Below are 12,306 nucleotides of genomic sequence, written 5' to 3'. Positions count from 1 at the left end.
GCATCTGTCCCTCCTACCCCTTTTGCTATACCTTTCGGACCATGGGGCTTCCATCATTAATGAGCTGGGCCAGCATCATGGCAACATTGTGATCGATTGTAGTGGAATGATCTGTCCGCTCAGCAGAATTGCCTACAAAAGTGCCAAGGGCAAAGACTGCTGCACAGCGAACCTACAAGAGAAAGAGAAGACATCATAACAGAGCACAAGAGTCTTTGCAAAGAATAGACCAAATCAGGTTTCCTACTGAAAAATGCAGGCGTCAATCAGACGTATTTGGGCAAAGAGATATTCAGACTGGAAACTCGTTCAAAAAATTTAAACATGTACTCAATGCAGTCTAATAAGTAACAAAAAATGTTAATTGATTAAAGAGCTCTCCACATCTATTTGCGCATTTGTTAATTTGCTGCTGCTAGTTGAAGTGTTAGACGTACTTAAAAGGCATATTTGATTTTCCCACTAAAATGAATGCCTTACAATGAATGCCTTTATCTTCTAAACAAACAACGAATGATTAGATTTATCAATTAAAATCAATAAGTTAATAAACTGAGTCAGATTGCAATCCTACTGCAGGAAGTCCTCCAAACAAGTCACTAAACAAAGCGATTCCTAAGTGAAGCCATGTCTTTGCTTATGACCTTACTTCAGCTTCCCTTCGCTTTACAGACCTACAAAGATCATACATGTGAGAATTGGTCATAAGATCACTTTTTCATCTAACTGTGAACGGTCACTAAATGAAGCAGTCGCTAAGCAAGGACCACCTGTGCTCAAGCTTAACCAAAAGCCTTTTAAAAAGTTGCCTGTTGGCTCTTTTTAATATCTCAATGGTTATCCTGCAAAAAACAGTGCATGGCTCTTCCTTTTAGGCAATCGCTGAAGCAGTTCCGTAACCCAGGGAAGCTACCGGTAATTAAGGCAGCTAATTAGAACAGGTTGTCCTTGCTGGAAGAGATTTGTTTTGGAACCTAGCAAATTACCTCAGGTATTGAATCAGAGAGAAGGCTGTAGAGCTTTTCGTGAGCACTGTCCCTCACGCCGCACCATCTTGCAGAGTCAAAATTCTGCCAGATGCGGCCCAAGCAAATAGCCACCCACTGGCGCAGCAGAGGGTGTGGATCATTCAGCTGCTCCAGGCAAATGGCAATCAAGTTCCCTTGGAGGCAAGCTTCCTGCAAGAAAAGGCCTTCGTGATATCGCAATCCATTTCTTAACAGTATATAAATCTTAAAGCCAAGATATTCCCAAGGGAAATGAGGCAGAAGAGCCCGGGCTTAAATCAGTGCTATCTAACTTTTTTTTTTTTTAAATTTAAGGTTACTGAATCAAACCTCACTTTTTCTTCACTTGTACTCACCTGTCCTGTGTTGTAGTTGTTGACAATCACTGCCAAGATGAAAGCTGTCATCGTTCTGTGTTCAGCCTTAACATACAGACACAAGAATATTTTTATTCATGGATCTTGGGTAAAGCAACACAGGAATGCTTTAGGCAAAAGCTTTAAAAGAGAAACAGCATCTTTTACAAAGATGTGCGCTGCTGGAGGACTCCAGGAAGTTGTAAATTTAATATACAAATTATTTAACTGAACAGGAAAATGGTCATGAAAGCAAACCAATCCTTTTCAGATGGTAATATGGGTGCCCTTTGATAGAATTAATTCAACTTCAGGACTGAAGTTTTCTAATGTGATGCCAGACAGCGCTGTTTGAAAATAATATCAACAATCATAAAGTTAATATAGGCAATACACCATACAAGCACAGGAATGTGTCAAAATAAGAAGCCTATATATTGTACATCTACAAAAGTAGTATGGGTATTTTCTACTAACTCTATATTCATGCATGTCAAATAGGCAACAACAGTATTGCTTTGTGCTTCAAATGCTGTTAAAGAATCATGCAAAACCTTTTCCAAGGTCCCTTGAAAGATTGGAAATTATTTTTTCTCTAATTTCTCCAGGTTACATATTATTAAAAGTATACAAGGAAGGAACTGGGGCCCACTGATTCATGGAAGAAACTGCAATTTACAGAAAAATTCTTAGCACAATTATTTTTCTCAACAGACTATATTTATACATGGTGCTCACTTAACAACCATTCATCAGCAACTGTTTGAAGTTATGGCGGTGCTGAATTAGTGGTAGTTACACCTGGTCTTTGAAGGTCCAGCTGCTGCAGTGTCCCACGTTCATGTTCTTCTGCTCTGCCTGAACTGCTTCTGCTTCTACTCCCCTCACCTCTGCCTTTTTGGCTGCCCTGCATCTGCTGCCTATCTCTGTTCCTGCCAAAAGAACAGAGATGGGAACAGCCAGGCAGATAGGGGGAGCTGAAGCAAAGGAAGTTCGTTTCCGGTAGGATAAAAACTTAAGAGATTCACATTCCTGATCTAGTGACCGCAACCAGGACTGCCTGAATTGCTGTCGCTAAGTAGTGGGGTCACATGATGTTTTGCTTAACAACTGCTTCACTTAATGACATAATTTCTGGTCCTAGATAGGCGTCCATGGAGATTCTCAGTCCTCCAGGTCATTGTTGTCCCAAAGGAGTTTTTTCAAAAGGCAAACTGGACTTTCTCTGTCTTTCCTTGAAGACGTTTCACTTCTCATCCAAGAAGTTTCTTCAGTTTTGAAACAGTATCTTTGGGACCTAGGTAGGGTTGATAAGTGAGTACTATCTGTATATCTATTCTTATACAGTAACTTTTTCACATGGAACTATTATTCAGGTCTGCTGTGGCCTTATTCACAAAGACCCAAATAGTTTAATTGAAGACTAAAATGCATTGCGCCTTGTGAACTAGAATATCTCTTATTCCAACATTGCTATAAGAACATAAGAGGAGCAGACCAAAGACTAACCTGTTTTCTAACAACAAACAAGTTCACAGGGGATGAAGGCAACAGTCTCCCCTTACTCTAGCACAAGGCATTTAACAGCTTTTGGATGCTGATGTTTCATTTTGTTCTGATGGACAGACTACAGCCTATTCACATGTTATTTCCACGTAGCTAATGGCAGAAGAAAGGGTATATATTGGCATACCCTCTGTTGGTATAATTGCTCCCTGAGCTTGAGCATGAAGAGATGAACAGGAAAATGAACTTCTAAGTGTGGCTCTTATATTGGAGGCCCATCCAATAGAATTGTGCATACTTTATAGGTGATTCAGGAGAAATGCTTCAGACTTCATGAGAACACAGTACTTTTCCACTATTAATGAAAAAAGGTCCAGTTGCTTTGAGAAATATATTAATTTTAAGAAACCAGAGAAGCCTGAAAAAAGCAAGTCTGTTACAATCAATAGCAGAGAAGTACTATATTGTGCAAGGTCTGAATCATTTTCAAGGCATGCACAACCCAGTGTCAAAATCAAGACAACTGTGATAACACAAAGGAATCTCACAGGAAAGCAGCTGGACATTAATAGACTCTCCTATTCTCACCAGGGTGCTCAGCAGAGGAAGTCAGGGAAGTGAAGTTAGCATAACAGCTCTATCTCAGATAACTTCCTTTTGAATAAGGCACGAATAGCCCATCTAGCCAGTAATTTAATTAACAAACAAACAAATGTACTATCACCATGTTTTATATTAATTAACTCACTAAGATTAATTCAGTCATATTGCATAAAGAATCATATTCCCATGAATGTCCTGAATACACTGTCAATATTTTTAATAGCTTAAGGAGACGGAAAAAGTTATATTTACTTTTTTCACTGCTGTTATTCAACAAAACATACTGCATATTAGAATGGTGTAAGAATTCTTACCATCTACAAAACCTCATTAAGTCACATAAGAGTTGCACGTGAGCCAAGACACCACAGATAAGTTGTAAACAGATGGATGGGAGGGAGGGGAAGTGATGGAAAGGAAAGGGGATTGATTACTTAATCTTACCGGCATATAAGGATCTGCTAAAACAGAAAGGAAGTATTTGTGACCATTGTCCTTCACAAGGTCAGCTTGGCATGACTAAAAAACAAGATTGAGGGTGAGGAAAGAGAAGAAAGAACACAGTTAAGTTCAATAACCTGAAAAAAAATATTCTAAGCCTTCAGATGATTTATGAATATTTCATGCCATTGTAATTTTTCTCCTTCAAATTCAATTTTCAATTGATCTGAGAAACAAAATAGCAGAAGTAAGCTTCTTCTGCCAGGACATCGGCCAAGAAATCTTGGTCAAGATTTATATCATGGAAGCAAAGGACATCTGCTTCATGCCCAAGGCCCACAGGCAGCTTTGTTTGCTTGGAGAGTCCTTTGAAGTAATTACCAGCAAACTTTACCTTCAAGGAACAGTACATCTTTTGTTCATTCAGTCTGCACAATAAACTAGGAGTACCATCATCGGTAAGCCAGGTATAGCGGAAAAAAAATATTCTTCCATAATAGTCAATTGTATTCTTTTCTCTAACTGATAAAATCTAAGGGCTTTTCTGGTTCATCTTTTGTAAAATCTATGTCCATTAAGACATAAAGCCTAGGGAAGAAGGAACAAACTTAATAACTAACATATTTTTTCTTTCAACAGTTACCCTGGGTGACTCCTTTGGTGCTTGCATCCTTTTTTTTCTATTGTCTGGATAAAAACCAAGTCTCCTCGATGTGTGTAGTTACAAGTCAAAATCATATATGTACATACATACCATTAACATGATTAACATCTGCATATATCACCAAGCCTCCTTTCTTTTTTTTAACAAAATTGCTCAGGCTGTATTTTCTTGAGCTCCGATAGAGATGGGAGGTAAGGAACATCACAAGCACCCTAGCACATATACTCACAAAGGCATTGATTTTGCTTTCATCTTTTTTTTTTTTTTTTTGAACGGGGGAGAGAGGAAAAAAAAACCTTGAGTGTAAAGAGGTGCTGAAGAAATAAAACACTGGTTTACCGCTGCTCTGTTCTTGGTAATATCTAAATCGATGTGGATGAATACAGTTACTGAGGCACAACAGAGTTTTCTGTATTCTGCACAGTAGTGATTTTTAAGCTGTGCAGATGCAGATAGATAAACTAAACAAGGCGTCCATAGGCAGTTAGCAAGACATCCCCAATAAAGGAGTGGTTCTGCAGGTGGTGACCACAGACCACTTCTCAGTTCCTATGCTTTCTGGCTGATGGTTTGGTCACTTTTGAATGCTGGTGGTGCTGTCACTCTAGTGGTAGCATGAGACGGAGTCTACAACCCACACAAGTGGCTCAGGTAGTGCAGCTCATCCAGGATGGCACATCAATGCGAGCTGTGGCAAGAAGGTTTGCTGTGTCTGTCAGCGTAGTGTCCAGAGCATGGAGGCGCTACCAGGAGACAGGCCAGTACAACACGAGACGTGGAGAAGGCCGTAGGAGGGCAACAACCCAGCATCAGGACCGCTACCTCTGCCTTTGTGCAAGGAGGGACAGGAGGAGCACTGCCAGAGCCCTGCAAAATGACCTCCAGCGGGCCACAAATATGCATGTGGTTGCTCAAATGATCAGAAACAGACTCCATGAGGGTGGCATGAGGGCCCGACGTCCACAGGTGGGGGTTGTGCTTACAGCCCAACACCCTGCAGGACGTTTGACATTTGCCAGAGAACAACAAGATTGGCAAATTCGCCACTGGCACCCTGTGCTCTTCACAGATGAAAGCAGGTTCACATTGAGGACATGTGGCAGACGTGACAGGGTCTGGAGACGACGTGGAGAACGTTCTGTTGCCTGCAACATCCTCCAGCATGACCGGTTTGGCAGTGGGTCAGTAATGGTGTGGGGTGGCATTTCTTTAGGGGCCGCACAGCCCTCCATGTGCTTGCCAGAGGTAGCCTGACTGCCATTAGGTACCGAGATGAGATCCTCAGACCCCTTGTGAGACCATATGCTGGTGTGGTTGGCCCTGGGTTCCTCCTAATGCACGACAATGCTAGACCTCATGTGGCTGGAGTGTGCCAGCAGTTCCTGCAAGACGAAGGCATTGATGCTATAGACTGGCCCGCCCATTCCCCAGACCTGAATCCAATTGAGCACATCTGGGACATCATGTCTCGCTCCATCCACCAACGCCACATTGCACCACAGACTGTCCAGGAGTTGGGGGATGCTTTAGTCCAGGCATGGGAGGAGATCCCTCAGGAGACCATCCGCCACCTCATCAGGAGCATGCCCAGGCATTGTAGGGAGGTCATACAGGCACGTGGAGGCCACACACACTACTGAGCCTCATTTTGACTTGTTTAAAGGACATTACATCAAAGTTGGATCAGCCTGTAGTGTTTTTTTCCACTTTAATTTTGAGTGTAACTCCAAATCCAGACCTCCATGGGTTGCTAAATGTGATTTCCATTGATAATTTTTGTGTGATTTTGTTGTCAGCACATTCAACTATGTAATGAACAAAGTATTTTATAAAAATATTTTATTCATTCAGATCTAGGATGTCTTAGTTTTGTGTTCCCTTTATTTTTTTGAGCAGTGTACATTTATTGGTTCATCAGGTATCCTCATAACTCACATTTGTGATGAAGTTCTTCTTTAATGACCAATCCTTTGCATATCTGCCTTGTAGTAAAAGTTGGTTATCTCCTAACCCATCTTGTAGCGATAGAAAGCAACTGCCATGAGTTAGGGAGTTCAGGCAAAAGTAAGGAAAACTCCCTCAACCCATCGAGGGTCAATTTAGTGACCAATCAGGATTACAGATGTGGTCACGAGATATGGACTACACTTCCCATGATGCATTCCCTTAAGGGGACAGCTCACAATTGCTACCTAACTATCCAATTCCCATACACTGGCTGGACAGCACACAGAGGATTCTTTATGTGAAGGTCTGTATATGACAATAAGGCAGAGAAACTTCCATATTTCAGTTCTGCTGTGCTGCTTCAAAGGGTGAGTGAATGGTGCCACTGCTACAGTCCTTTAGGTCAATTCAAAACCATTGTTCACACCATTTAATATGCAACATACGTTGATTTTTTTTCCTCCACCCAGAATTGTTAATATTATTTTATATTATATCTCTTTTTGTTTACCTTAGTTCTGTATGTGGCAATGAAAAAAGGATGCTCTGTAAACCAACGAACAAGCTTTTTAGGAGCTCCGATTCTTAAGGGAAGGAAATCATAAGAGGGCTAAAATCTATAACAGAAAGTCCTGAGAGTCATATATGAAAAAGAACAGATGGAAAAACATTCAAAGTATTAAGCTGGGACCTGATGCCAAAGCATAAGTGAAGTGAGAAAAAAAAAAAAACAAAGACAAAGTTTATACTTCGTCTGTTTAATATTTTACAGAAAAGCTGCAGAAATGGCAGAGAAAAAATAGTTATCAAACTATTGTATTGTTGATGAAGCTTTAAAAAACTATAATACGAAGGGAAAAAAGCAGACAGAGAACATGGGATAAGAGTGAAGAAGAAACTAATCTTATTAGCCAGAGCTAGGGAGGGTTTGAGGGGCAGCCATATAAGTTGAAGATGCTGAGTATTCCTTTCTACTGGTGATACTAATTAGGATTGCTGGGAATTTGAGCAATACCTGGAGGGCCTTGTTTCTTCTTCTCTGAATTACAGCTTTAATTAGAAGATTAAGACTAGAAAAATTACAGTATGAGGAAAAACCTCAGAACAGGAAGTAATTGTCATGGAGTAGGAACTATTAAAGAAATAAACCAAAATATCTCTCCCTCCAGGAGCATGCCTGATAGCCTCATCAAAATTCAAGTGCAATTGCTTAGATTTTATGGAAAACAATGCACACACACACACACACACCCAAACACACACTCCAGGTTGTCAAGAGAGAAACAACCAAATAATACAGCTATACTGAAACACGTATTCTAAAACAACAAGCATTAATTGTATAGATTCTTCTGTCTTAAAAAATACTCAGAATTAATTCACCTGGAGCATATATTATATGTGTATGTATGTTAAGTACAGGACCTTCATCTTTACTTTAGTTAGATCCCTGCTGATTTTGCAAAAAATCTACTTTTATTTAAAATTTATCACAATTGTATTATTATTATGAATATTTGTATACCATTCTAGGGCCTGGTGGTATTGAGAAATGAATTCATTAAAAAGAAATACATCCCATGGGATAGACCACATATTGAGATGTTACAATTTAGGGGCCATTCACACATGAATAAGTAACGATGCATGGGTCAACTCTAAAGTTTGCTGAATGAAGCAAGCCATATACTGTATGTACAACTGTTTCCTCCACAGATTAAAGTTCTTTTTGTCATTTTGTGGGGACTACGTGGTAAGTTGCAGCATGTGGAATAGCTTGTCACATGGAATAATCACTATTGGGAACAAATCATAGCAACCTCTGCATGAATCTTTATTCATTTGTATCGATCCTACATCAGTTTGTAAGTCAGGAGTTAACATAATAAAAGTCTGATGATATGGATCTGAAAAAAAATTCTTATAGCACCAAAAAGCATATTAATAAATTGGGAACAGGTTAATATCTTTCATAGTATCTCCAAATCCTCCCCTTCTATTTTCTCCCCAGTTCAGTGGATGTTTGTTCTTTATGAATTTAAAAGAGCCAATGGAGGGTAATGGTCATTGTTGCACAGGAATGGGGGAAACACACATTTTAGTCTCCTCAGCCATGGGATGGCTTTAGATCAGCAGTCCCCAACCTTTCTGGCTTGGCAGACTGGTATGGAGGGGAGAAGAAATGTGTGAGTGGTGAGCACAGCTCCCTTCGTGCGACCTGCCACTCATGCAAGGGGTGTTTCGTGTGTGAGTGCAAGTGCCTGCCGCTTGCATGAGGGGAGTTTCTTTTGGCAGCGGCCACCACTTGAGCAAGGGGAGCTGCAAGCAGACACATTTCTAAATGGTTCGGTAGTAGGCCATGGCTCGGGGGTTGGAGATCTCTGCTTTAGATTAAGTCTCAGTTAGCATACCTCATAGAGTTGTTGTGGGGAAAAACGAAGGGAGGGAGAGAGACATATTCATTGCTTGAGCTCCTGTAGAAAAGCCAAAGTATATATGTAGTCCTCGACTTATGACCAAAATTGAGCCCAAAATTTCATTGGTAAGCAAGGCAGATATTTAAGTGAATTCTGCCCCATTTTACAACCTTTCTTGCTACAGTTGTTGAGTGAAACACTGCGGTTAAGTTAGTAACACGGTTGTTAAGTGAATCTGATTTCCCCACTGATGTTGCTTCTCAGAAGGTTGCAAAAGGTGATCACCTGTTCCGGGACCCTGCAACCATCATAAATACATGCCAGCTGTCATGCAATTGAATTTCTATCACATGACCATTGGTTGTAAATGTGAAAAATGGTCATAAGTCACTATATTCAGGACCACTGTAATTTGGAACAGTCACTAAAATGATGGTTGTAAGTTGAGGACTACCTGCAAATCAAGTAACTAACTAAACGCCTATGGAGATTCTCAATCATCCAGGTCATGGTTGTCCCAAAGCTGCTTTTTCAAAAGGCAACTGGACTTTCTTTGTCTTTTCCTTAAAGATGTTTCATCCAGGACACTTCTTCAGTTCTTTAGCAAAATGTCTTCAAGAAAAAAAGCCTAATTGCCTTTTGAAAAAGCACCTCTGAAATAAATAACTAAACAGGGTTATAAACAGGGGTGAACTGGTTGTTAACATTCTAAGCAGTTCGGAGAACGGGTTGTTAGAAGAAACTACTGGCCTAATCCTGTAAGGAAGGCAGGAAGGAAACATTCTGGTGTTGCTTACAGAAACTGCCTCTCCATTAACCCTTATTACATTCTTGGCAGGACTAGACTTCCTGTCTCAGGAACCTCTCTGGAGTATTTTCCCTCTCCTTTGCTGGTACTTTGCTTGTGTGGAGTGACCATTCAAAGTTACAATGGCACTGAAAAAAGTGACTTATGACCATTTTTCACACTTACGACTGTTGCAGCATCCCCAGTCATGAGAGGCCAGGCAAGGAGATGCATGCCTTGATGTGAGTGATATTGAGTTGGCCACACCCAGCCAATAACATGATCACCAAGCCACACCCACCAACTAAGCCACAGAACCAGTTGTTAAAAAAATTGAATCCCACCCCTGGCTATAAACTGCTTGCCAGTTAGAGATTGTTTGCCATCTGTAACTGGGGTGGTCCTCCTAGGAATCCTGGAGCAGGGCACACTGAAAACACAGCAAATATTCTTCAAATCTTTCAGTTCTCCACAAAAACACCATCCACTGTTTTGTTAGTGTTTAATAATGAGGATGGGACACACTCTTGTTTTTCCACGAGGAAGAATTTCCCTTGGAAGTGAACTTCCCTCACATTTCCCATGAGATGAAAATTAAACAAACAAGAATCCAGCAGCCTGATTTATATCTCCAAAAATTCCCATTATCAACTGTTTCCTGAGACACCCTGTACTAGCACCTCAGCTCAGGCTTTGGGGATGACATATTAAGGCCAGAAAAAGAGGACAAATGAATATAAACACAGATATATTTATATAAAAGGCAAAAGTTACATTCCAAAGAAAGTTGACTTGAATCTTCCTTTTGGATAATACATAACAGGCACTTCAGGAGCAGTGCGAATGCATTTTTAAATCTGTAATAAGGCATAAAGAAAGGTAGGACACAACTGTCAAAAGAAAGAAGGTAAGAAAGATACGAATAAGAAGAATACAGTACTATATTGCTGAGGTAATTAACGATGCCTCTTACTGCGAAAGAAAGTGGAGCTTTTTGTCCTGGGAGACTTAGGGTTGAAATGACTATTTATGTTTGAATTCTTTTCAACAGTGTTGCCCATCAATTACTATTTGGTAAGGAAAGGAGATAGAATCACAAGGCCTCACGTCATCTGAGAAAAAGAAGGCTCTGCCATGGAAGCCTATGCTCTAAGGATTGTTAATGCATATGCATTTTCATTAGGATATCAATGGTTATGGCATCTTACTACTCTTTACAATTTCTGCCTCAAGGATGTTTCCCAGAGTCTCCACAACTTAAAGAGTGTCCATTTTATCTTTTGAAAGTGTACAGCTTTATACCATACAAATGTGGTTGTTTCTCACTTATTTATTATAAGCATCACACTGACACCACTCTTATTAGTATCATGCATTAATTCTCCCCAAATTTATGTGCTATCAGAAATGGATGTGTAGCAATCAATTATGCTTTTATTATGGTCATTATTTTAGTGAGGTGCCATTTTTCTGGGTAGGCTGAACATAAATTTGATTCAGGCGCTGATCATTGCCTGAGTAAAGTTGTATTTATTGACTGACTATCCACGGCAGTCTTTCTCAAAGTGTGGGTCACGACTCCCCCAGAGGCAATGGATTATGAGGGAGGGTCTTCCGAGCTTGGCTTTTCCAAGCAGGCTTACACTGTTTTCATGTAAAACTATGAAAACTCTGACCCTTTTACTTGACCTGTAGAGGGAATTAAGACAGAGGGGAAGGGTGGAGGAATTGCAAAGAAGGAACCACCAAGGATATGGATATGGATTTACAAGTGCCAGGCTGGAAGGTGGAGATGGGCTGTGACTATTCTCTCAGTGTCATGGCACTGAAACAAAAAGCACCAGAAGAAACTCAGAGCCTACCAGATGTCTATGGAGATTGTCAACCGTCCAGGTAATGGTTGTCCCAAAGGTGCTTTTTCAAAAGGTAACTGGACTTTCTTTGTTTTTTCCTTGAAGACGTTTCATCCAACAACTGAAAAAGCTTATTGGATGTGAAGCTAGATGTCTTCAAGGAAAAAAGAAAGTACAGTTGCCTTTTGAAAAGCACCTTTGGGTCAGAGAGCCTACCAGTGTTTCCCAAGCATTTTAAGAGAACCAGGGAAAATGTTTTATTTCCTGTTCATTTCTCTTTTCTTGACTTTGATGTATGAAAATAGCAGTCTTCAAAAGGAAATTCAGATTTCAGGAATTATACACAAATAAGAAATTCATTCTTTTCATTAAAAATATACAGGCTCTATGTCAGCCCCGGACTGCCAGATGACCCAGGGCCGCCATTCAGGCAGGGGAGGGAGGAGCCGCCACCTGGGATACACACCTATGGCCTGCATCACTCATGCGTCCCCGGGGCTGCTCCCTGGCTAGCAAGGCCGAACTGTTACCTGACTGCTCGCTCCACCCAGACTGTAACTGGCTCTTTGCGAAACACCTGACCATCGGATCGTGTAAACAGCTGATTGTCAGAGCATGGGAGGAAGCAGGAAACTGGGGGCGATAGACCGGGATGGGTGGCTAGGGGCAAGGCCGGGCTGCAGCAAGCAGTCAGTAGGCGGGGCAGGATATATACACAGATGGAG

General features: G+C 40.8%; 1 protein-coding gene and 1 long non-coding RNA gene across 4 annotated transcripts in view; one reads left to right on the top strand and one right to left on the bottom strand.

The window, feature by feature from the left end:
• The window catches only part of LOC113411954 (uncharacterized), a 31,723-nt gene extending 19,741 nt beyond the window's left edge, over positions 1-11,982 (top strand). The window contains exon 6 of the long non-coding RNA XR_015747702.1: positions 11,964-11,982. This is a non-coding gene — a long non-coding RNA (uncharacterized LOC113411954). The remainder of the gene's footprint in view (positions 1-11,963) is intronic.
• RPTOR (regulatory associated protein of MTOR complex 1) overlaps positions 1-12,306 on the bottom strand; it is a 409,502-nt gene that overhangs the window by 109,581 nt on the left and 287,615 nt on the right. For all 3 annotated transcript variants that reach the window (XM_026667263.2, XM_026667262.2, XM_087955978.1), the window contains 4 exons: positions 3,917-3,991; positions 1,364-1,429; positions 987-1,178; positions 32-172 (listed from right to left, as the gene is read on the bottom strand). In XM_026667263.2, the coding sequence (XP_026523048.1) occupies positions 32-172; positions 987-1,178; positions 1,364-1,429; positions 3,917-3,991 (474 nt within the window). The remainder of the gene's footprint in view (positions 1-31; positions 173-986; positions 1,179-1,363; positions 1,430-3,916; positions 3,992-12,306) is intronic.

The sequence above is a fragment of the Notechis scutatus genome, chromosome 2 (genome assembly GCF_049901735.1).
Source record: "Notechis scutatus isolate UNSWTSFEM ecotype Mainland chromosome 2, rNotScu1.2, whole genome shotgun sequence".
In the NCBI taxonomy this organism is placed as follows: Eukaryota; Metazoa; Chordata; class Lepidosauria; order Squamata; family Elapidae; genus Notechis; species Notechis scutatus.
The sequence above is the reverse complement of the archived record's forward strand: the minus strand, read 5'-3'. Positions and strand labels throughout refer to the sequence as shown.